The sequence below is a fragment of the Aptenodytes forsteri genome, unplaced genomic scaffold (genome assembly GCF_000699145.1).
Source record: "Aptenodytes forsteri isolate BGI_AS27 unplaced genomic scaffold, ASM69914v1 Scaffold84, whole genome shotgun sequence".
Classification (NCBI taxonomy): Eukaryota; Metazoa; Chordata; class Aves; order Sphenisciformes; family Spheniscidae; genus Aptenodytes; species Aptenodytes forsteri.
In genome coordinates this window covers 337651-363196 of record NW_008795492.1, presented here as the reverse complement: position 1 = coordinate 363196, position 25546 = coordinate 337651, and the positions used below count along the sequence as shown (strand labels likewise).

The 25546-nt window shown below is 36.9% G+C and overlaps 1 protein-coding gene across 1 annotated transcript in view; it reads left to right on the top strand.

The window, feature by feature from the left end:
• The first annotated feature begins 786 nt into the window (after positions 1–786).
• Positions 787–25546, top strand: part of VWA3A (von Willebrand factor A domain containing 3A) — a 33988-nt gene continuing 9228 nt past the window's right edge. The window contains exons 1-26 of the mRNA XM_019472654.1: positions 787–851; positions 1091–1211; positions 1852–1976; positions 2055–2129; positions 3522–3576; positions 4336–4434; positions 5578–5684; positions 5971–6096; positions 7401–7509; positions 8681–8746; positions 9195–9288; positions 9921–9955; positions 11224–11362; positions 11452–11555; positions 11804–11884; positions 16119–16213; positions 16845–16964; positions 17839–17913; positions 18645–18789; positions 19782–19980; positions 20418–20488; positions 21467–21625; positions 23058–23148; positions 24300–24410; positions 24983–25080; positions 25225–25377. Coding sequence (XP_019328199.1) covers positions 787–851; positions 1091–1211; positions 1852–1976; positions 2055–2129; positions 3522–3576; positions 4336–4434; positions 5578–5684; positions 5971–6096; positions 7401–7509; positions 8681–8746; positions 9195–9288; positions 9921–9955; positions 11224–11362; positions 11452–11555; positions 11804–11884; positions 16119–16213; positions 16845–16964; positions 17839–17913; positions 18645–18789; positions 19782–19980; positions 20418–20488; positions 21467–21625; positions 23058–23148; positions 24300–24410; positions 24983–25080; positions 25225–25377 — 2718 coding nt within the window. The remainder of the gene's footprint in view (positions 852–1090; positions 1212–1851; positions 1977–2054; positions 2130–3521; positions 3577–4335; positions 4435–5577; positions 5685–5970; positions 6097–7400; positions 7510–8680; positions 8747–9194; positions 9289–9920; positions 9956–11223; positions 11363–11451; positions 11556–11803; positions 11885–16118; positions 16214–16844; positions 16965–17838; positions 17914–18644; positions 18790–19781; positions 19981–20417; positions 20489–21466; positions 21626–23057; positions 23149–24299; positions 24411–24982; positions 25081–25224; positions 25378–25546) is intronic.

Below are 25546 nucleotides of genomic sequence, written 5' to 3'. Positions count from 1 at the left end.
GGGCTTGGGGGATTCCTGTCGCTGGCGCGGTGGCCGCCCGGGCTTTCGGGACGTGCCCAGGCTGGGGGGGAGGACGGGGAACGGGAGAGCCTTTCCCCCGGTGAGGCGAGTCTCTGGGGACGGGATGGCGCGGGGTCGGTGGAGCTGAGGGGCCTTTCCCCCGTGAGGTGAGGAGAATCTCGGGGGAAGGGCCGGCGCGGGGAGAGGGCTGCTCTGACACCTGCTGGTGAGCGGAAGGGCACGGGTGGTTGGGGACGGAGTGAGGCGGAGAAGCCCAGCGAAGCGAAAAGCAGGGTTTTATGATCGTTTTTGCTCTGGTCTCAACTGCGCTTAAACCCGAGGGGCAGCTGACCTGCACGCCTCCATCGCCGCGTCTCACAGGCCCGGCTGTCTCCAGCTGCCTGCCGCCTTGCTGCCGCCGCGGCTCACACTCGCCCCTAGAGCTCTGGATTTTGCTTTGGTTAATCTTTTTTCTGGTTGAGCTGTTTAGATAGTCTCCCAGCAGCTGTGCATACATATAATTAACTGCATAAAATCCCTTAACAAATAGCTCTTGCAGAATAGTTCCTAAATGTGTTTTCTGTAGATGGATAATTGTAACTTCTCTCTGCAGCTGTTTTTTAATTTGCAGTTGTCCCACATGCAATGTTATATGATAATATATAACTTATATGATAATAAGTTGCTGACAATACCTTTTTTAATAGTGTATGTTCCTGAGGATTTAAGCTTTTTACTCTAATACTTTGTCTTTTTGCTTTTTTAACAAGGCTAAGTCTTCATATAATGGATACACACATCAGGAAAATGGCACAGTTGTTGGACAATGATCAGTTTTTGGAAAAAGTTGGGTGAGGATACTGTTACAAAATCTTGTTGGGACTTCATATGTGGATATAGAGTAAATAACCATAGCTTGTATAACCTGTGTATTATGTCCCTTCAAAACATTTATCATATATCAAATGGAATGTGTAAACAAATGTCAAAGTATAAAACAGTTTCTACAGAAAAAACTTGTAAAGATGTTATGACAATACAGGAATATTATGGGTAATGAAGTCATCCCATAAAATTCATTGTCTTGTAGGGTGACCACAAAATCCAGTCTACAGGATGATCGTCCACCATGGCAAGATTTTACTGTGTCTCATCTAGGAACAGATAATGGATTGCTGGTAACACATATCAACAAGACAAAAGATCTGCTGGTAGGCGAGTTTCTGCTAAATGGAGCAACTAGAAAAGTAACACATACCCACTATAAATACAGAGTGGTGAATAAATAAGCTGATAGACAACTGACATGTTTCCTTACATATATTTGCATATACACACAGACAATTTGATAGATATAATCAGTAAAGTCATGAAACTACATACAGTTTCTCTACAGAGATGAATCAGTCTGTGAACAGGTCAGGCAAACCAATAAAGGTAGATCAACTGCTGATACTGCATTTTTCTTCAGAAAAGCAGAAGACAATATATACCCCTTCAAACTCTGTGGGGCAGGTTTTGGAGATGCTTAATTTTTCTTTCTCTCTGGTAAATCACTGGGGTATTTCTTTTATTTCTTTTACTAAACTCTCCTATTTCTTGTCTTCCTTCCTGTCTCCTCCAAACTAAGCCCTCCTTTGCCTTCCTTTAGCTCACAGTCTGGGGGTATTCTGAAACCTTCTTTTCCTTTGCATCCCACATCCAAAAGAGTATGCCAGGACCTAAAATTATGTTGTTCTTGGATATGCACTGCCTACCAGCAGCTGTCTTTTGGACTGATATTTTTGTCACATTTGAACAGCATGTTTCATTTCTCATACTGCATTTAATTTTTTCTTACTTGATCTATAGAGAGTACAAATGAAGAAAATACAGTCTAAAAAGGTGCAAACCACAGAAGAATGGCTAAGAAACTACAGTTTAGAATCCTTGCAATTAACATTAGAGCATCTGGTAAATGAAGGCAATATTATTTTGTAAGTACGACACTGCCCTTTCTTTAGTCAGTCCTAATTTGTGTGCATCTCTGATGCTAATTATGCACAGTGTTCCAGGAACTCAAGAAACGATGTTGAAGAGATAGAGTTTACAGAAGAGACTGTTACTGATTTTGAGTCCAGACTTTCTAAGTAAGTATCCATCTTGTTTATGATTTTGATGCATAACTGATTCTATAGTTCCATCCCCCATGACTACAGGTACTGCCTTAAATCTTATTGTGTTATCTCTGGGAACTTCAGAGTATCTCAGCATTAAATCCTTTCTGCTGAGATTTAGGGTAGGTGACAATTATATGTCACTACAGCTGAGCGTTTTTAATTTGTTTTAATGAAAATGCCTATCAACCAGGTTTTGAACTGAAGCAGCTCATTTTAGCAAGGCAGCTAGTGAATGGTTGGGTTTTCACAGGTAATGCTGCATATTTGTGGGTTATGTTTACTGTAACTTGGATTAGTTTCGTCATGGATCTAGTCATGAAAGGCAGCATTGCTTGGTTTTCTATTCAAGGAATGGAATGCTGAAAGGAGTTTGTAGTAACTAGGAAGGAAGAAGCCTGTGTAGCTGGTACGTGGAAGTTAAAAGTTTTCCAAGTGGATTTTAAATGTATAAAATCAAGGAAACTTAAATTGAGGAAAACATTTAACGAATAGGTTCAATAAGCTGTAGAGTAACCACAATGGTTTTGCTGGTCTTCACGATACTTGTTAGACTGTTCGTAGGAGTGCCACTACTTCAGCATATCTTACCGCGTCAGTCATGAAGATCCAGAATCTTCAGAAAGTCCATCTTCAGTACTCGGCACCTGCACCATCTAACTGAACTGTCTGCAAATCTGGTTTAAAAAAGAAGTAGCTGTGGTGTTCTGAAAAAGCAAAAAGTTTTTCCCTCTTTGAAATGTTGATTTAAACTTTCTGTTTGCCAAATTGTAAAAACTATGCACAAGGTATTAAAAACAAGTTGGTTGAAGTAAAACAATTTGGGGGACAGCAAACACTTTGTTTTACCTCAGGTTATAGCTGTTTTGAAATGAAATTGTTGAAAGTTGTGCTGCAGTTAGTCCAGCACTTCCATGAGTGTGCTGCCTTTCAATCACAAGGTTATATTTCATGAGTGTCTTAAGCAATAGTGTAGTTTGTATTAAATACATCTCCTGAAAATAACCTATGTGTGATGAACTAAATTCAGTTTTGCCTGAGCTTCTGTTGTTCACACATATACATGGTGAATACCCCCCTCCTATCTCTGAACAGAATAAGCCAGCAACTGATTAGAAAATATTTCAGTGATCCAGTTGTTCAGACAGCTACATATTTAATCAGTCAAACAGCTCTAGGGGAAGAAGTATTTAAGTGGTTAGCCCTGCAACCACCAGTTGTTTGAGAACACTGAAAACAGTATTTTTAAGAGGTGATTTTGCATCCGTGAGAAAAAGGATGTGATGAGGACAAACGGTTGAATGTTACATTGATACACAATGCAAGAGAATGCCTTAGCTAAATGTGTGTTATGCCTTTTGTCAGAGTGATTGAACTTTATCAGCAGCGAATTCAGTGGCTGTTGCAGGACAGCAGAAAGGTAACTAACTTTGCAGTATATTTTTAGAATGGAACTGTATACGGCATTAAAGAATAAATTAACTTTTGAATACTAGTGAAAAGTGGCTTCCAGAAAGCTTCTGTATTTTCATTATTTACTGTGAGTTACACATCATGTGCAGTGATACTTATTTTGACAATGGATTGTTTTTCTTGATCTTTCATTGGTATGTGGTTTTCTGCTTTCTAGATCTAGTCTTTTTCCTTCTCTTAGCAGTCTCAATCATCAGGACCTGTCAGCACGATTTAAATGGGAGCAGACAATGTTAAGCTTAACCTCTGACTGGAGTGGAGCTGTCTTGTAGTCCATTGTGCCCTCTCTTGCACAGCTGGTTAATCACTTACTATGCCTAGCAGTGCTAATGCTCAGGAATGGGAAAGGGGCCTAACTCCCCCTCGAAGGGGACAGAGAAAGAAGCAGGGTTCCAAAATCTAGCTTGCACAAAGTTGCTTGATTTAACCTGAAGGAGATGCTGTAGACAACGTTATTTTTTATTCTCTCAAATAATGAATAGGTTGTCTTGGGAAGGAGGTAATATGGTAAGGATAAACTGGGCGCCAGTAGTCCTCTTTCCCCACCCCCTACCCGGCTTTGTCACTGTGTCATCTTTATGCTAAAAAGCTTAAAGTGAAAATAAATACCTAATATTTGATTTTAAAATGGTGTTGTACAGAATAAACAGTAACATTTTTAAACTTTAGATAAGCTTAGTATTTACAATGACTTTTCTCTTTTAAGGTGTTTGGCCTTATAAAAGGAACCAAAGTTGGACTTGTGGTTGATGTGTCTCATATGAGTTACGGACCTAGACTACTGGATTTTCAGAAGGACCTTTTGGTAAGTAATAATAAAGCAGACTTTGGCAATTACAACATACTAATCAAGCTTTTGTGTAACTACAAGCCAGGAACTAAGTAGAAAAAAATCTGCTTAAATTTATAATATACAATACAGTAGAAGTTTTCTGTTGTAGAAAAGTATATTTTAAATGTCTTTGAAAGTGTAGTCTTTGTTAATGTCTACAAACTCCAGTATGTACCATAATAATAATAATACTTTCCTTATTAATATTTGGAAGTTTCTCAATTCTCGTACCAGCATACTTCATGGAATAAACTTGCCTAACAAACAGCTGTGAGAGCTAGAACCAAGTTGTACATAGAGCTATTTATAGTAAATATAGTTTCCTTATGCCTTTATGTTTTGTCACAACAAGTCACACTTCACAATTTCGGTCAGAACCTTGGTGAGTTAATCACTTCCTGAAGTCCCAAAAGAAACTTGTCCTTTATTGTGCTCTTTATTTTTATAAAATTTTTGTAGTAAGGAAGGAAGATGTAGTGTGGCTGGGGTGGTTTTTTAATTTTAAATCGTATTTGTGCTCTTTATTTTTATAAAATTTTTGTAGTAAGGAAGGAAGATGTAGTGTGGCTGTTTTACTATCTAACTTTGAAACTTCGTACAATTTTATTTCCTGCATTCAGGAATTATTTAACATCAATTTATATTATCTGCATTTTTCATTTGTGTTTTTCAAATAACTCCTTCAAGAAAACTCAATTTTCACATAGTCTGGTTTGCTTAGCCTTAATACCTGAACTGTGGTTTAGCCCTATCCATGAATATGTATTAAACATTTTTTAGTAATTGCTTGATGGGTGAATATGCCCATTCTAGATCAGTGTGTTGTTTCATGTGCTCGTCAACTGAAGAGAAAAACTGATACCAGTACAACAAATACTTTCTGCCTCCTGCCCCATCAACAAACTGGATGGATTGCCATAGGTTTGCAGGTTTTGCCTCTAAACTCATTACCAAATATTTGAATGTGTATGACTTTTTCTTGGAAGCTTTTCTCTGTGGTAGCTGAAAATATTGCTGTCAACTATTTTTAGGAAATGACTATTTTTATTCTTTTACATAATAAACCTACTAGAAGCAGCATGGATAGTAATGTATTAACAATTTTTTATTTATTAGTGCTTAATAGATGAACAGCTATGTTATAAGAAGCAATTGTACTGCCTCTCATTCAGTACAGAAATTTCACCTCTGTGGGAGAGTCCAAAAAACATCAATGTTCATGTGTAAGTAAGTTCATTTCTCTGAAAAATAAAGGTGTTTCAAAGAAGGTCTCCATTTAATTAGAGCAATCTCTTGTAGATAATAGTGTTTTTCATCTTGTGCCTGCGGTGATTTGTAAGAGGGGAAAAAGAGCAATGAATTTTAAGTGCAGTCAGTGATTTCGAGCTGGTTGTTCATGCATAAAATATCTTAGCAGCTCCTGTGGTTTGTAGTAATCTTCATGATCTATCTTATTTAGCACCTGCACATTAAGTGTACGTATTCCTTTTTTTTCCCCCCTCCCCCTAGGCTGCATGAAGCAAGACAGTGGATACAACAGCTGGAGCCTGGTCAAGGCTGCAATTTGCTGAAAGCCTTAAAGCATGTCCTTACGATGAAAGAACTGAATTCTCTGGTTCTTATTGTAGGAAGCTGGTAAATTCGTTATCTGTCCTAACAACAAGCTTTAACTTGGATACAGAATTGGTACAAGCATCTGAACTTGATACAAAAATAAATGGAAAATTTAAGATCCAAGTTTTATGAGTTTTTAGTTCATGCCACTGAATTCCTTTATTTCTTCCCTTTTTTACTATTTATAAATCTTCTATTTTCTGATATCAAGCTACGTTTTTCCTTTGCAGATCAGTTATCACAGTAATCCATTGAGAGTCTGCTAGCTCTAATGTTACATCAATAAAAATCAGCATCATTAAGGATGTCACTGAAAGGGTCCACACCTCTGGAAAGATTAGATTATGAGCTAGATTTTGCTGTAAAATAGCATTGAGCATTCAAAGAGATGTGATCTTGTTGCTGATGGAAAACTTAAAATCTCTGATTAATAAATGAAACCAGGCTGAGTTTAGATAAATTATGGACTTAAATTCTGCAGTTCTACTGTCATCATTTGAAAACTTGCAGTACTGGAGGCAGGATTACAAGAAAAAGACTACAGTAAGGATTCTGGGAGTGTTACCGTACTCCTAATTTATTAATTGTATTTATTTTAAATGTGCAAAAAAGGGGATGGTATAAGCTTGGCAAGCTTGATATTTAGGGTGATTGATATTACATTTCAGCTAACTTACTGAACACACAGTGTTCAGTTAAAAGGTTCCAAGTTTTGCTTAGGTCTGCTTGGAACAGAAAGCAAAAGTTTATAGTATGTGCAAGTGAAAACTTCATTAATTTCTGTCCCTGGCAGAAGTGTAGCTGGAAGGAAAGGTTTTTACTAGCCATGAAGAACCATTAAAACTCAGGGAGTGAAAGCTGCATGGGTTGCTAAGTTCTAGACACAGAGCAAAGTTTTACTTTCTTTGGTGCCTTTGGAAAACAATGGACATCCTTACATACAGTTGAAGATGTGAATTGAAAACCTCTATCACAGTTTAGCACAGGGGGCAAAACCACAATTCCTGATTTTTAGCTTCCAGGGCTAGCAAGGAATAATTTAGAACATTTCCTCCAGAAGCCGTTATAACTGGAATAGAAACTTAGTGCTTTTGTTATCATGTAGGTTTTCAAGACGGAACCAAACCACAGTAGTGGTACCTCAGAAATTGTTGGAAGAGGGAGAGGAGGTTAAGTTACACTAAATGACTGGATTACATTCCCATGATGTGTTATTTCTTTCCCTCTTAGTTTTCTTCCCTGTCTTCTTCAGTATGGCCTTTTTTCCCCATTTGATTACTGCCATTTTTAATATCTGCTTTTCCTTATTTATTTATTTATATCAGCCCTGATCAGTCTTTGGAAATATTGTCTGACTATGCTCAGCAGTGTGTGCTGGGGAGAAAACTGCAGACTCATGCTGTTACATATGATTGCAGCAATCCTGGTTCTCTTGTAAGTAACTGTGTTAATACTTACTTCAGTAAGTGTCCTGATATTTGTTTCCTATCCAGCTGCAATGTCTTCTCTCATAAACTTGTGGAGAAGCTAACCTACTCTTTAATGAGTTCTTGATCTAGAGTTGTATTTTCTTTAGAGCAGATCTGTACACGTGAAAAAAATTGTTTGGAGCATTCATCTTGGTTCATACCAAAGCCAGAAGTGGCAACCAAGTGGTGTTGACAGGCTTGGCAGCTGAAGGGAAGCAGTTATTTCCAGATAATCATCCTGTGTGTTTACCGAGAAGACTTTGGGGCTAAGAGCTCTTTTGCAGGTGAAAGCAGAAAAATAGGGGACTTCAGGTAGGCAATATTGCAGTAAGGACAAGTGGATAGGGAGAGGGATCATAGGAGGAAGGCAAGGACTTGGGAGTGAGATCATACAAGTATGGCAGTCTCTGGGATAGGAATATTTTTGTATGGTATAGCATCAGTGCAAGACCTAGCAGCCCTGCTCAAATCACAGTGTTGATTACGAGCAGTGGTTTGGATGTTAGCAGTGACTGCCTGAAGGAAGAGGAGAACAGAAGGATAAGTGGTTATTTTTTATTAGCTTCTGCATAGAAACGTGTTTTTTCGGTGTTGATTGTTTGTTTAAGCTTTTCCCTAAGGCATGTAGTGACTTAAGTGGCAAGGGAGGACTTGGTTGAAATCCTGGTTTGAAGAGAAGATTGGATGCAGCAAGGGGATTGCAGTGGTAATTGGTAGGTGAGAAGAAGATGGGAGAGGTGAAAAAAGCAGCAAAGGATTTAAGAGGTTTGCTTGTTGTGGGCAGGGGAAGGATAGCCTAATATTTATATTTGTGGACTTCGGGGATATGCTTTTGATCTGACTAGCACAAGCCTGCCTTCAAAGGAAGAGAAAGTGACTGGCATTTTAACACAAGGTGAATGAACTTGACCCTTATTGCCTATTTTGTAAATTTCTTTACTGAGTTAGTTTTTCAGCCATATTAAAATAAGACTGGTAAGAAAACAATGGAGACATAATTACTTTGGCTTTCTCACTACATGTACGTCAAAGATTCTTTCTCTATCTCTAATTGAGAATTGAATACCAAGAACCCATGTTATCAAAAGAGACTACCAAATCAAAGTAACTATTTTTCTTCCTATTTATATATGTAGGCAGTTCTGAAGAACCTTGAAGAAGCTGTAAGAGGCCATTATCATTGCTACTCTTCAAAGGGAGAGGTATGTGACAGCTAGAGAGGCAAAGCATTTTTTTCTCTTTTTGCTGATTCTTCACTTTGAGAAGGTAAACTAATTATCACCTGAGTAGAAGTTTATAGCAAGACCTGGTGCTGAGGATGTGGTCAATAAACCTGCGATTAATTCTTTCTGCAACTGAAAAAGCTTTCCTAAAAGCACCATAAATTTTGCAGATATTGTTCACTGACTTAAAGCTGATGAATAGGATGAAAGCAGTGGCTTATTGTAGACTGATTCAAAATAATAAAATAATATCTTGTTTATAAAATGATTAATAACTTATATGCAGTGCATTAGATAAATTTACACTCAATTCTGCTATGCCAGGCAGTCTTGTATAGATGTATGCACATCAAAGTAAGAAAGCTGTGTTTGGTTGGTATTTCAATAGTAGTTAACTTTTTTTTCCCCTTTGTTTTTATATGTACAGAATTTTGATAGCAGTGATGTTCATCTGCTACTTCAGGAATCCCAGAAGGCTAAGGACCTACTCAAGAGCATCAAACAGACTTTTCAAAGATCTTGTTTATAAAATGATTAATAACTTATATGCAGTGCATTAGATATTATTACACTCAATTCTGCTATGCCAGGCAGTCTTGTATAGATGTATGCACATCAAAGTAAGACTGTGTTTGGTTGGTATTTCAATAGTAGTTAACTTTTTTTTCCCCTTTGTTTTTATATGTACAATTTTGATAGAGTATCAGGTAGAAGTTTTTTGTGTTCACGATATGAAAAAAAATTATATGACTAATCCAGTATTTTGGTAAGTGAACTTTGAATATTATGTATTGGCCATCCATTGTAAGAGCAGATTAAGGCCAAAACCAGCAAAGGAGACATTTTGCTAGACATTCTCCAAAATGCAGCAAGTTTTATAAACCAACCAAAATGCAATGAAAAGAACAATTGTACCATGATCGTAATGGAAATCTAAGAGAATCACTAGCCTAACTGTATGCATGATCATTTAAATGAAGTTCCAACAGTTCTTTAAATTGGTAAGAAGATACTTACTCCTACCTGATTAAGGTGGACACTTAAATCAGTTGCAAAATCATAAGGGCTTGTCTAGATCCATTGCTAGTGTTGAAGTTAGGAAGCTACAGTCTGTTACACATCTGTCTCTGTGTTGGTCCTATCTTATCGTGAGGGTTTGGCACCATTTGTTCTGTAACATTTGTCTTGGTAATGTTTCTATTTTTATGCCTTATTTGACCAACATGCCACAGGTTCTTACCTTGTTTGTCTTTTCTCCAATAAAGTAACTTCTAAGTTCTCTTGATGAAATATGGATGAGGAAGAAAAAGAATCTCCTGTGATTTTTCTTTTTTCTATGGAGTGTTTGGATAATTTCTAGTTCTGCTTTGATCTGGTAGAGAGGTTATTTACTCATGTCTTTCTTTCACCTTGTGCAGATAGTCTTAAGTGGAAATACGCATCTCTCTTTTGCCTTATTCTCATCTCTGTACTTTCTTGGGGCCTGGAAGTTTAGAAAGTGGCTGAATTCACCTATGGTTGCTAAACTTTAATGCTAAAAATTTGGCAGCACTGTTTTACAAATCTGTGATGATTTTTTTTTCTTAACAAAATAGTCTGTTCTCTGTCACAACTACTGTAGGCAGTTGTGTGAGGTAGACAAGTTTGATCTGAAAGAGGGACTGAAAGCTTCCATTGAGTATCCTTGCGTATCTGGTCTTCTGACCTGAGACATTCCAGACAGGAGGCAAACTGGTCATTTGTCAATAATATTTGTAAATTCTGTTTCCCCTCATCCTCCCTATTCCATATATATATATATAATTCTTTCATCTCTCTTCCAACCTCATAATTACTAAGGACCATGTAGACTACATATGGAGCAGAAGTCACCCTGAAATGACTTAAAGGCCCTATATCCCCAAATAAAAGCATGTCATTTCAGAAACTTACTAGTCAAACCTTCTGTATGGAAAAACATCTCCACAAACTTCTGTCCATTCATAAAACAAAGGTCTCTTACCCCTTTTTTGAAATGAAGGAATTCTAGTGCCCCGTAGGAGTTTTTGTGGACTTGTTTCCATTGGTGTGAATGAAGGTAGAGTGTGGTTCATTTGACTCTGTGCTCGGTGCAGGTAGAACATGGAGCAGTTGAGATTTGATCTGTGTGTAATGAAGATCCTTTTCCTACTTCCTTTTCTTAGAGAAATGATTGGCTGTTTTCATGCCAGTATGTATAACCATGATGTTTTAATTTCCCTGTGGGTTTTTGCATTGTGGCAAGCACAGTGAAGTTAATGGAACATTGTCCCCCCAAAACCTATTTTTAGGAGGACCAATTTTCAAAGTATTTTGCTTGTTGAAATCCCAGCACTTTGAACATAAGTAAAACTAATATTCCATGCTGGATATTTTGAATTGAGGGTTAAAAATATTATGCTAAAACTTGCAGGAGTTTTTCTTAAAATCCATTTTAGGTTTCCACAGAATTTCCAAATACAGCACCTTCCAACTTCTTACCAAAGCCTCCAAAGCACGAAGGACCATTAGTTATTAAAACACCATGCGTCCTGGCCAAAACCTCAGCAGACTGGTTAAAGACAAATGGATTGAAAGGTAGCACAGAAAGAAAAGCTTAACAGGTATGAAACATGAATTAAAGACAGAGCATATGTCTTATTTAATTTCTCTGTTCCTTACTATAGCTAAAAAGTTAAACCTCTATCAAGTTTTGGCTCCCAATGCTTTCTCTCCTGTGGAAGAATTTGTACCTATTCTTAAAAAAACAGTATCATCAACTCTACATGAGGTAAGTGATGGGAACCCTTTCTTTTTCTTGGGTGGGGTGTTTTGTTTTTTTTTCTATTGCCACATTTTTCTAATTAAAATCAGTACTTTATAAGTTAGTGAAATTCTCCGGGCTTTAACTGAAATTTGAGTCACAGATTCAAATCAGATACTTATGCCATTCTTAAGAATGATTCAGGAAGGAGTTCCATGTTAGTGTAGCTTATATAGACTTCTGTAAACACATAACTGTATTATTTATCCTTCTAGAAAGCGATGATGCAGTTTGAATGGTATGATGGAACTGTGAAAAATATCCATGTTGACCTGCCAGTATTATACAGCTATCAGGTGAGTTGTCTACAGTGATGTGGCCTTGTCAGGGCTAGATTACCATCTAATTATTCCACATTAATTGACCTGTTACATAAGTACTGCAGGGATTCACGTGCAGACAGATGTCCGTGTAAGCCTGCAGTGATTTGGTCAGACTTGGGACCCAGATTCTTATGGCAGTGAGGAAGGAGGCTAAGTAAGAGAAAGAGTCCATCAGTGCTGCTCATAAATACAGCAGTGTGTGTTTTGCAATCTATGTGTAAGAATGTATTTACATTATTTTACCCATGTATGTATGAATCTTTTAGCCTGTACATTGAAAGGGTACAACACAACAGAGTACTCCTGCTTGCTTTAACAGAACTGTCCCATTTCATCTTGGTTTAACCATTTAAAAAAAAAAAAGTTTGTATTTTTTTTTATCTCTTTGAAAGTCAAACAGGTTTTATGAAGAAAAATGTCTAATTGTTACTGGCTAGACCAAGAAAGACTCAAGGCGTAGCAGGAACATTCTAGGAAGTAGTGTGGGAGCAAGCTTGGATGATTGTTGCATGACTTGAAAGATGTTGTGAGATGTGAAAGTATGTGCAAAGGCACATAACATAGCAGCAAACCAGAGCCTCTTCCTGTCATAACAACCTAGTCCCTCAGATGTGTAGTAAAGAGAGGCAAGGCAAGGGATTATTTTGAAATAAAAGTTTGATCTTAAACTATCAAATAATCCAGAAGACTGATTGAATAAGGGATTAAAAAATTATACTGTGACATGAGTTTCTTTGGTAGGTGAGCTTCTCTCAACTCCATGGATGGATGGATGGAGATGGGGAAAATGGTGAATTAAAGGGAATGACAAAAAAAGACACAGTATTCCAGATCAGTGGTGTTGATTTCTGCGTGTGGGGAAGACAGCAGAAGCGTATGAAAGTCTGCATGATGAAAAAAGCCACAGGAATAAAATTAGGTTGCCTTGATCAGGATCTTGCATTAGTCTGTATTCTATGCTTGGATGTGTACATACACATGAGTTTCTTCCTCCTGTGCAGTTTGGGGTGGATCCTACAGCATCCAGCATCCACTCTCCTTCTGTTTGACATCCTGCTATAATACCTTAAGACCAGTAATGTAGTACAGTCCACATGGAGAGTCCAGTAGGATTTGGAGATACAGTCTATATTCTGAATTCAGCATCTGATCTGTACTTTCAGATACATCACAGTAGCCTTTTCATTGTGAATCCTTCACCCTTTCCACAGGGGAAGTAGCTAGTAGTCTCCACTGTAAAATGATGAGATCCAAATCTAATAAGCTCTACATGATTGCCAAATGGTAATATTCTGCAGATGGTGACATCGGAATTAATTCACTCTGAAGTTACTCTTTTACCAAGAGTAACATTTTAGCCTTGACAGTGCTCCTACAACACTCTTGCCATGCACTTAGACAGAATATATTTTTGCTAATGTGAATGTCAAGGACAAATTATTTCGAAGTGTTTTCAGCATAACCAACCTTTTTTTAAGAATCAGAAAGCAGAAATTATTTCTGCTTACTTTATAGAAGGTTGTCATACTTCTGCTTTACTCTAAAGTGTCAGTAGAAGCTGGGTATTTGTATTTCATGTTTTAGGATATGCTTTATACTTAATGCGAATTCTGAAAACTGTGCCAGCATAGTGCTGCAAATCACATTCTCCTAAGTTATTCTAGTTTATCCCCTTCATCTACAGCTTGCACAGAGGTGGGGGTTTTTTTTTCCTCTCCCAAAGTGAGCGTGGTATGAGGAAACTACACTCTTCAGGCTTAGCTGGGCATGTGTGGACAGTGGATGCTGCAGCTTTGGTTTTGCAGCTTTGTGTGCAAGGTGAAATACCGTGGAGGGATTTGAGTCCTGGGAAAAACAATAGGATTGTGTCATTGTGCAACACGGTATGATGAGCAGAGGCACCCAGTGCTTTCAGATCTAGAGCTCCACATTCTACACTAGAGGCAAGACAAGAACTGTTCTCATCCTGGGGCAAAAACTAGCAATCACAAAATGGAAGCTTTTAAGACTTGTTTGCTATTAGTTAGCAGGAAATTAGTCAGAAACTATTTTTATGAAAGGGTTCAAGAGATTGAGCACACCCTGTTATGTAGGCTCAGAAAGCTGGCTAGAGTTCAGAAAAAAAGTAGGTTTGTCCAATGATACCGACTGCCCCATTTAGTTTGAGAAATCTGTGTAATACTTGTAAAATACCTACTCCATGCCTTCCAGTCTGTAACTGTGTGTATAAAGGCTGGTTTTCAATAGTCTTTCAGGTCTTTAGGAATCCCAGAAATTCCATAGCAAGCAATGTGGAGTTTGCCTTGGAAGATTGAAGGGGTTGGTGAAAATTATTTAGTAAGACTAAAAGTAGAAAAAACATCCAGCTATGTACTCTGGCCCACCCTTGAGACAGAGAGGGAGATATCGGTGATAAATACGGCAGATGGAAAGTAGGCGAGGTAACTCTTTCTTTTGTGTGGCATGTGTGGTGCTCTCTAAATTGTAATCGAGTGGCAGAACAAGGTAATATCTCAGTGACTGAGTCTCTGGTAATATAAGTGAATTTTTCATTGGGTAACTTTTTAGCAAGTAAATGATTTTTAAACTATGCAGGTGGCATTGGCTTTGGTGTCTATCTAAAGGGAAGATTTAAAAGAGAGCTTACAAACAATGTTGTAGATGGTGTCACTGGTGAATTCAGTAAGAGCAGTAAAATGCCTTATAGATAATAGATTTATGTTAAGTATTGATTGCATTGTCTCAAGTCAGAGCAGCTTTTTATTCCAAGACGTGTTCATTTGTGTTAAGCACAACTGGAATTTTGTCAAGCACAACAGGATGGCCATTCACTTTGAAGAAAAGATCGGCGTCTAAGACAACGCTCTGTATGCGTTCATACCTTTCCTTCTGTCTCCCTCGAGCTACGTTGCACACTGCTTTCTGCCATCCCTTACATTCACCTTAAGTTTTTGAACTGGCTGCACGCTTGTTATCCTGCTTTGCATTTGCCTTCAGCCTGATAGTTGCCAGACTTTCTTCAAGAGGATAGCAAGGCTGCTACTAGAGTTTTCTCCTCAAGCTTGCAGATGAATTAAGAACACTATTAGGTCAGGGATGTTAGGATTTTTGGGTATTTGCCATGATGATATTACTATATAGATAACCTTAAAACTGCTGGCACACCAGAATATTTGCACTGTATGGGATGTTGAGGATCTTTGAGGACTTCATTAGCTCTTTTAAGTGTGGAAGAAGTGGAGATACATGCATACACAGGTAACATAATGAAGGCCACTGGAATTCTTACAGGCAATAGTGATTCTTGAGGATTTCCTCCTTGGTCAGAATGCAGATCATCAGAGTGGGACAAGTTCAATAAAATAGAAGCTGCTTGGGGATATTTGCAGCCAGGGTGTGTAATATAGTGGTCTATTCCATTGTTTTTCTTTTCTCTCTTCTGTACTACTCCACTAGCAGTCCTGACAAAGGGCTATGGGAATGTTTCCAGGCAGGGCAAATATTTCTTTAAAATGGAGGAGGGATGAGAAATCTGTAGAACTCTCTAGTCAGACCACAAAGGAGAGTGTAAAGTTTAACTGGCTCACATGAAAGCAGCTTCTGGCTCCTTGGTCACTGGTAGATGCTTGTGTTTGTGCTCCAAAAGCATGCTACCTCATAGCTTTTTTTCTGAGTTCAGTGTCCTTTTCTAGCTTGATTTGCCTTCATACATATAATGCATAAATATGCTTGCAAAGGTCATATTCTATAGAGTTTGGACAAATTGCCTTAATCTCTTCAAATCGATACTGTGTTAAAGAATGATATGTGTTTGAAAATGTTGTGTTTATTTTAAATGATGTGTTTTATGAACACTGCCTAAAATTGCTATTGAAGAAATGGTGAGCTTGCAAAACCTGTATTTTGAAACTTTTTTTTTCTTTTTTTAATGTGCTTGACCACTATTTTGGGACATGCCATCAAGGGGAAATGTGAAGAGACTTTAGACCTTTAGACCCCTCATTGCTTTTTTTTATCACTGTATGTTTTTCTCATGGACTGTATTGTCTTACCTTTACTAAGAATGAAATGCTACTGTCAAAATGAATGAAAGTCATTAATTTTTTCAATATTATGCTGTCATGTTACTTCCAGATTAAGCATTTGGCAGTGAAAGACTTAATTGAATTTTTTATTTTTAACTTAAATTTTCTATGTTTATGCACAGAAACTGCTTGCTAAAATGGTAAGAATCTATGAGAAACGAATTGACTGGCTATCTGTTGCCAGCAGAAGAATATGGGGAAGTGTTTGTGAAAGGAGGTATCGTACTTTGATAGTCCTTTTTTTGTGTATTGGTGATGGTTCTTATTTGGCAGCCTTTGCTTTGTGTGTAAATCAGCACCAGGTAATACAGAGCAGAAAATAGCCAGATGTAGAGGCAACAGTTGCAGGTATAACCAGTGTAAGCAATCCACTTTTGAAAACAGATACTGATATTCAACTTTTTTAATAATCCAGTGAATTTACTGAATCCAGTGATCATCAGACAACACAAAACTGCGATTTCCACGAGACAGAATGAGACTCTTAAATTTGAGTTATCTAGCAAGTAAGCCACGTGTCAGACGTGTTTTGGATATTCAAGTACAGAGAAGGAAGAGGACCTGTTTAGGATTCAACAGCCATTATGGCAGTACATGTGCCAGTACCCTGATTATTGCATAACTTAAGAAAGATAGATTTTTCCATTATTGTTACTATTTTTTTAGAATCTCACCTTATGTTTTGTATATTTTTTTTTTTAATATAGATTCAGTGTTTATATATTTTGATACATATCTAGAAGATACTTTCCCTGGTGAGTTATAGTACAGTGAAGATAAGAACATGTAATTAAATAAGAATTTTTTTTTTTTTTTTTTTTTTAACAAATAACATGTTTCTTATATAGGGTGGTTATACTTGTTGATATATCAGTGACAAACTCTATGTATATCATCCGTATCCAACATTCTTTGCGGCTTTTACTTGAGGAACAAATGTCAAATAAGGATTACTTCAATATTATAGCGTAAGCAACTATTTAAGATTCTTTCAAAATAATTGTAACGCATTGCAATGAAAGAAGTATGCTGAGAGACTGTAGTTAATAATGGGCATATTTTAAATTTTTTAATTGTATTTAACCTTTTATGATTAGGTCATTGCAAGAGTAGCACTGATTTATCGTTTTTGGATAGGTATATGGATCAGATGTACAGAGACCAGATTAGTAATTAAAAAATCACTGGTTTGGATGAAGCTCACTGAAACTGATTGCATTATACATGCAACAAATTCTCTTCCTGCTATATTGTTCATAACAGTATCAGTTCACATGTCAAACTTTTACTGGAAAAGGATTCTGGAGGTGTCTCAGGTACCATAACTGGGAACACCCTTTAAATTTTACAGTAACTCCAATACTTTTTTTTAATATGTAATAGTACTAAAATTTTGTACTCAGCACTGGTGGTCAGAAACATATGGCACAGCTGCTGAACAGCAGTTGGGCAGGCTTCTGAATGGCAGGTAAAAGCAAGAGACAGCAGCTCATGGAGTTCCAAACCTGGTGGGAGAGCAGAGCTGTTATCTCACAAGAGAGATACAGGCAGCATCTGAGGGTTGGGGTTGTTTTGTCGCAATTGTTCCTCTGAGCTTTTACCAGCTCACTTAGTATCCTGTTCAGGAAAGAAAAACGTAGTCTGACCCACTACCTTGAAAATCTGGCAACCCCCGAGTGATGGATAAACGTGAATAAATTGTTTGAAATTGGAAATAGCATCAAGCAATTTTACATCTGTAATACCCCAAAGCAGATTTTTATTTTTCAGTGAATTTACTCTGGGTTTTTTTTGTTCTAAAGCATAGTCTGAAAAATAATTGCTGTTATCTTTCCGTGAAAGATTTGGGAGTGATGTTGTGCCTTGGCAGCTGGAACTGGTTCCTTCCCAACCAGAAAACTTACAAGATGCTTGGAGGTGGGATCAAATAACTTTCCCATACATCTGAATTAAGTGATTGTAGGTACCATGAAACAGATAAAACAGAGAAACAGATTCAAACAACATTGTGAACAACTTACAAAATTGATAAATTTATCGTATTACAAAAATAGTTTGCTATGAACTGTTCTACACTGATTGTTTGTGATGGTTTGTTGTGAAAACAGCATTTATAAAGTTTAATATGTCTTAGTGGCTTTGTATTTCATACGTATACAGAATATATATGTGCACAGATATAGAAGTGTGTGTAAGAAATGCACAGGTTACGTGAAGAATTGAAAACTGCTTCAAATTCAACTGGGATGTGAAAGCTAAACTATGTTTCTTCCCCACATTCACTGGAAACAAATCCCAGGTTTCTGTTTGTGGAGTCGCACCCTCTGTGGTTTCATTATACCTCTGTGGTTTCATTTTTATTCCTGTAAGTTCTACTATATTACAATTTTTCTACATGAAGTTAAGAGAGAATTATTTCATCTCTATGCTCTGAATCTTATCTTAAAAACTAGTTTGCCATGGTGGCAGTACAGAAACTAGAACAAATAATTCAGGTCATTATATAATCTGGTTTTGCTGTCTATCATTGTCAAAAATTTTAGACTCCAGTGCAGTGTTATTTAAGATTCTTAGTTCTCTTTATTGCTTTAAGCAGAAACAAAAGCTTTTGTTGCTTCATTCTTTGAACAGTAAACATCATCTTTTAGGTGGGTGTTGAGCTTGCAGTGCAAAGGGAGTAGAAACTTCATGAGTGCTCTCAGGAGAGCTGTGGAAGTAGACTTCAAAGACAAAGATAAACACAAATCACAAGGACTTTACCTGCTGACTACTGGAATACCCGATCAGGAAACAGTAAGTATCATCACAGGTTTTGCAGCTCTTCTGTAAGTTCCTATCAGAATTAATCTCAACTTTTTTTTTTTTTTTTTTTTTTCCTTTTGGCTAGTCACCATAGCTTTTTAGCAGAATACTTCTCCTTTACATATCTAAGCCAGCACAACTATCAGGATCTCCAACTTCCATTTCTGCAATTGCTATTCATGTGTTGGAGGTAGCAATTATTAATGTGTGAATCATAGAAAATTCAAGAGGTGTTTTTAGGGTTCCTTTCCCACTCCAGCTCTGACCATCACTTCACTGCAAATTTCTGAGTTTGAACAAACCAACTCCGGTTTTTCGTATGGTATCATTTCTTTATAACTCATGGGAACAAAGCCACAAATAATTTTATGGTGGAACTCCATAGTACACTATGTAGGGACAGCTCCTGTTTTTAATAACAGTAATCCATTGCTTGGATATTATGTTTGTAGTGCATGTCCACTGTGGCTGTTAAGCCACACGCACAGCCTAGAGTTTCTGAACATATGGTGATCCAACTGGAATAACCATGCATGCACAGTAGGGTGTCTTTTGCTTTTGTTACCAAACTTCTGGAAATTCTGGGCAAAACTAAGAAATCATTAAAAGCCCACGTGGATAACAAGAAAACTAAGGATACGTACAAAAAAGCAAATGAGTAGTTCCATCCCTACTTCTTTGCTTCAGTGCATGGCTACCTTGAAGTCCATGACCTTGTGTCTTTGATTCCCATAGCTACCCCATCTCACCTCATGGCTGCAGCAATGCTGTTGCCATTGTCACTAGTAATAATGGCAGGTTTTGTGTATATGCATGATTTGAGGAGGCATTCAGCTACTCAGGGTATGTTCCTCTACTGAATTGCTCAGGTTGGGAGTGTTTGTACATCGGTTCAGGAACCAGTGGAGTAGATGGAAGCTCGTCTGAGGTAGAGGGTCACTACTGATTTTTTTTTTTTTTTTTTTTCCTTCTCTGTCTTGCAGCACACAATCAGTGCTTATGTGGCTGAGGTTTGCAGAGGTTTTGATTTGCAGCTTCATGTCTGTCTGTTTAGTGTAACGGAGGATGCTGACTCCAATGGGATTATTCCAGCCCGCTATGCTAACCCAACTGAAACTGCCACAGCTTTTAAAGAAATAGTACAGGCAGCCAATGGGAGATTTCATTGGTTTGGAGAAGCAGGTATGTGAAAAGGAAAGTCAGCACATACTTCTTTCTCATTAATTAAATAATATTTATTAATGTTTTTTTTCTCAAATCAAGTAGTTTACTTTTTAGGATGTGATAATGCTATACTAGCACTGAGATAAAAACAGAGGTCCTAGTTTGATTAAGGCTTTCAGTTGTATTGCAGAATATTATAATGCAGCCTTAATGCAGGAATTTTATTCCCCCCCCCCATTTGAATTCATTGTTTTCTGCTAGATATTTTTAAGATGCACATTTAAAATAGAGTTACTAATGTGGTACATTCAGACTGCCTGGCATACAGGAAACAAAGACTTTTTGATTCTTTTCATTGATATTTGGCATGTTCTATGAATTGTTGTACACTTTAAAAAAGATGTAGTTTGTACACTTAAAAACCCCACACTGATTAGCATGTATTTGATTATCAGGTATTTTTGAAAGCAATGATATCACTGTTATTTTGTCTGAAATGGAAAAAGCAAACAGCTACTCCCAAAAGGTATGAATTATATATATCTTTTTAAGTTATGTTTTTGTTCAGAAAAAAATTCAACAGTGTTTGTTTAGCTGACAATGCAGAAGATTAGACAAAATGAAAATCCTTGTAAGATGGGCAGGAATGCTCTAGAGTGTGAGAATAGTCACCGTAGGGTAAATATGGACTAGAAAGCAGTTGTACAACATCACTGCAGTGATCGGTGTTGGAGCGGCCATGATTCCTTATGAAATACAAGGAGTTTACAGTTGAACTGATTCTCCTTTTTGTTGCCAATCCTGTGATGAATTAAGTTATATATATTATATAAGAAACACAATATTATGTTCCTGTAAGTCACAGTGGAGGGAGGAGTTGTCATTGGCACAATACATTTGTTCAATTCTAAAACAATTGTTTTTTGAAGTGTACTAAGGATGTAGAACTAGACCATATCTCTCCATATTACATGCATGTGATTTTTTCCAAAGATATCTAACAAAGTGACTGAGGCAATATAGCCAGCCTTGGCAGTACGGTTGTTGCTTCTTACAAGAGTGTGATTAGAAGATATATACAGTGAGATATATGTCCAGACGTCTGAGAACCTTGTTGCATGCAAGTCTGAGTCACAAAAGTATTTTTAAAAAGGAGAGTTGGTGGATATTCAATGGGATCTTAAAATATTTTGTGATCATTTAATAGTTGCATATGTTTTGTTCATCATCTTCCAGTTTGTTCTAGTCTTGGTATGCGTACTGTTGCCTTTTCTTTTAGAATGTTTGTTCAGAGCAAGGAGGATTTCCCTCCTATGTGTTTGAGCAAGCACAGCACAAAGGGGTTTATATTCAGTTAGAGGTGTTAAGCATTACCAGATTAATAAATTTGGTATGAATTTTATTTATTATTGAAGTAATAAATACAGAATGCCTGTCTGTGAAATATCATTTACTCTAAATTTCACATATATGAATTACTAAACAATGTGAACTTCCATTTCAGTGTACGTTCCTAGTGGAAGCCTTGAAGCAACGTTCAGTAAATCAGTCTGTTAATCCATTTATACCAGAAGGAGACTCAAACGTGCTTACAAAGAAAGAGAAAAGAAGGCCACAGAAGTTGCAATCTCCTAAACCCACAGCTCTGAGTCTGGCTAGAATGGTTTGAAATGGTCCCATTTTAAGATGCTGTGTGTTTTAATTAGAGATCCTACCCAACTATCAGATGCTGCTCTTTGTGAGAGAAGTGCTCAGGCTAAAAATTTGAAGGAAGTAAAACAGCACTGTGATAGTACTCTGAATTTACATTTTAATTTGCATTCAAAATGCTACATAAACAAAAAAGTACATCTTACTAACTCCTGCTAAGTAATTAATTATAATAGAACCACATTGTAGTGTCTAAAATTGTCTAAATAATCCCTCCTCTGACCTTAAAAATTTAGTGTTTAATGAAAGTAAAGGCAAAGCAGAAATGTGCTTTTACCAAGTTACGTCTATTTTATAAGTCCTTCTAGCAAGTACTGAATTTTATGGTATCCTGCTCATTTACGGATGAGACAGCTGCAGCTGAGTAGCATGTCTTTGGCCACACAGATGCTAAAACAAGAAATAGGATTCAGGATTTGTTTCCTGCCCGCTGTGCTTATTTCCATGGAGTTACCCTACTGAGTCCTTTGGGATTTTGTTAATGTTTTCCTTGTTAATTTTGACTACGTATGCATCTGTTTTGAGTGGGTGTGCAAATCTGTAATATACATAAATGGCCAGTGCTTGCCACTTTGGTGTATAAATGACTAGATACAGAACTGCCTATTGCAAAGGATGTAGTTAACTTTTGACCTGGAATTTTCAGGTCTTGTCTTTGAAATGGGAATGGCACTCTTAAATGTAGGTGTGTTCATGTTGCAAAGACCTTTGAGGGTAAGCTCAAACAGGTCTTCCATGCTATTTTATCAAAACCAATATATTCTCAACACCTCTTCACAAATGCAGGAAAAAAGTTAATCACTCAGAGATATGACTACATAGCATAGTTTTATAGGGATTAAACTTGTAGAAAACTGATACAGGTTTTTCTGTAGATGTTTGGTGATATTTATAGTAGAGCTGTATGTTAAAAAGTCTGATCCTACAATAGGGTTAAACAAGTGTTCATGTTGTTTAGCAGACTGCTCAGCCCCTAGAGGGTTGAGCCATACCTAAAGGAAAAAGTTACTGTTGTCAGCACTAGGTTTCCAATACTCAATAAAACTCTGAGGAAAATACTATATACTATATTCTATAAAACAGTGCCATTACCATACTCCTTCAAGTAGCAGAAATGGTCCAAACTCATCTGCCTGTAGATGTTAGTCTTTAGTTTTATGGCAGCAGATGAAATTGGCAAGATAATTAAAACAGAGCAATTAGTTACTTAACCTAGCAAGAAATCTCAAATTAACAAGTTATCGTGGCAATCTGCTGACTTGTTAGAAAAGCCAGAGTAAAACAGGAATTAGAGAATAATGAAAGATAGTTCCAATTTGAATAACGCCAGTTATGATCCAACTGAATTTTTTTTATTTTTTTATTTTTATTATATGTGCTTATAGTATATTAAAGACAACCATGGTGCAGAGAGAAATGCTTCCGTAAGAGTACTGGCATGGCGTCCTACTAGTGCCAAACCAGAAATTCCACCAGGTCTGTATGGATTAGGGGCTTTTTGTCTTCAGTTTCTTTGGGTTAAAAGAAAATGCTAAATTAGAGATTTAATTTAAGTTTTAGAAACACTTGCAATTTTAATCTTTAATCGGACTGATAGGAAACTGCAATTGTTTTGAAATTACTTCAGTATGAGTTTTAGCTGTAATGTATCTAGCTTTCTTGTGAGAGGAAGGAACGCTGCACAACTGTGTAACTATTTCCAGGTCATATGATTGAATACCCATCCTATATCAGGAAATGTCAAAGTGTGGTGGAAAGTAAAGCCCCACTTTATCCCATGCCTGAAGCCATAATTAGAACCTCACTTCTCTTCATTTTCAATTCATACTCTGTTTTTTTCAAAAGGCTCAAGAATCAGAGATTTCTCACTTCTCTTCATTTTCAATTCATACTCCGTTTTTTTTTAAGGCTCAAGAATTCAGAGATTTACTATGTTATTAGTTCAATATATATATTTCTGCTAATACTGTTAGAGCCCATTGTTATTAATATGCTATTCCACTTCACTTATTTATGATCCAGTAATGAAGGAAAATAACCTGACATTTGTGTTGTAATCTGAAGTGCTGACTCTTGCAACCGCTCCTGGTATATGCAACAGCTCTTAAATTGATTGCAGCCACTGTTGGTCCCTTAAAGTCCAATTCCTTTCTCCTCCATTTTTGTAATTTTTCCTGTGTTTTTTCTTTGCAACTTTGCTAACATCTGCAAAATTGTTTTTTTATGTTTGCATTAAATTTGAGTCTTAAAATACACTGATTTATTGAAATTAGATTGTTGATATGTAGCAGTGTTTACAAATCTGGATTCACATTTCCATATGAGGTGCTTTGTACAATATTAATCGGCTTTTCTAACAAATATTATGCTTATTCTAAACCCCTAATCTTTTCAGATTATGCCCTGTGACATTCTTCCTGATGGTAGTTTATAAATTTGTGAAGGTTTTGGTTCCATTTCTGTGAAAGTAGCATAAGTAGTTCTATAATACAGATTTTTCTTAACCAGTATCTAAGAAAATTAAGTATTTATCATTGTGGCAATAGGAAACTATGAACTGAAGAACAGGGTTGCATGTAAGAGTTTGATCTAGCTGAAGTAAGTCCACTTTTTTTTTTTATTTGTAGCACAAACAATAAAAGAATGGCCTCAGACTGAGAATAAAAGAAAGCATAAACCAAGGAAGCAGCCAGAGTTTTCTGTGTCCGTGTTTTATACTGATAAAGGAAGAAATGTGGGTATGTGTTATCAGGATATGATGGGTGAAGCATTTTTATTATCAGCATTTTTATTATAAAACTGTTACGATGTTAAGTCACTGATAATCAGTGTGCTTTAAATAGTGAGTGGAAGTGAGTTTGACATATCGAATAGTGGTGGGGTTTCTTGGTTTGGTATTTGTTTTTTTGGGGGGTGGCTCTTTTTGGCTTTTGTTTGTTGGGTTTTTTTGGGGTGTTTGGGGTTTTTTTTGGTGGGGAGTGGGTTTGGGGCTTTTTGTTTTTGTAAAGTCCTTTGGGATCTTTTGGTCAAAGATGCTCTAAGGAAAAATGATGACAGAAGATTTGGTTTGGAATTTTTTGAGGGTGACAATTTTTAAAAATAAGTGATTTTTAAGTACTTTGATCTATAAAAACTTTGCATTTTTTTCAAATGTGGAATTGTGTATGAAATGATAGTCTGTGGGTTTTGGGGGGTTTTTTTATTTGGGTTTTGTTTTGGGGTTTTTTTAATCAACAGTCATATGTGATTCAAAAGGGCTATGATTTAAACCTAGGGCTCCTAATACTACTTTGTTCATTCTCTTAACTAGGTACAGTATATCAAAAGTATCCAAAGATAATGTGCATAAGAAAGCTTGTTCCCTCCGTTACATTACCAAAAAAAGAGGAAATCTGTTCAAGCAAAGAGGTATTTTGGTCCTTACTAATAAATTGCCATTTTAGAATTATCCGTATGAATTAATGTGAACATGTGATTCTGTACAATGTATTATTACTTAAACTGTTCTAATATTTACTAACAACCAATTGCTCCATTTGTTTGTCTTACAAGTGGCTGACCAAGTACAGTATTAAAAAGCTCAAACTGGAATTGCCCAGACTGATGTTTGGTCCAGGCTGTACTCACCAAAAGAAAACTGTGGAGTCTCTGCACAAGAAAGTGTCGGCAAAATACTGTACTATCTTCCCCAGTGTAGAAATCAATGTAAGCTTTTGCAGATGTCATATACCTACATCATTGAAAGGCTTTGTATTTGTTTAAGACAATGCATGTTGATCAGTGTTTGTGGCTTGGTAGCGTGATGTTCCCTCCACTATTCCCTGTTCTTCTTTCTTAAATCATCCTTCTATTAGAAAGCTAGAGAAGGTCTTTT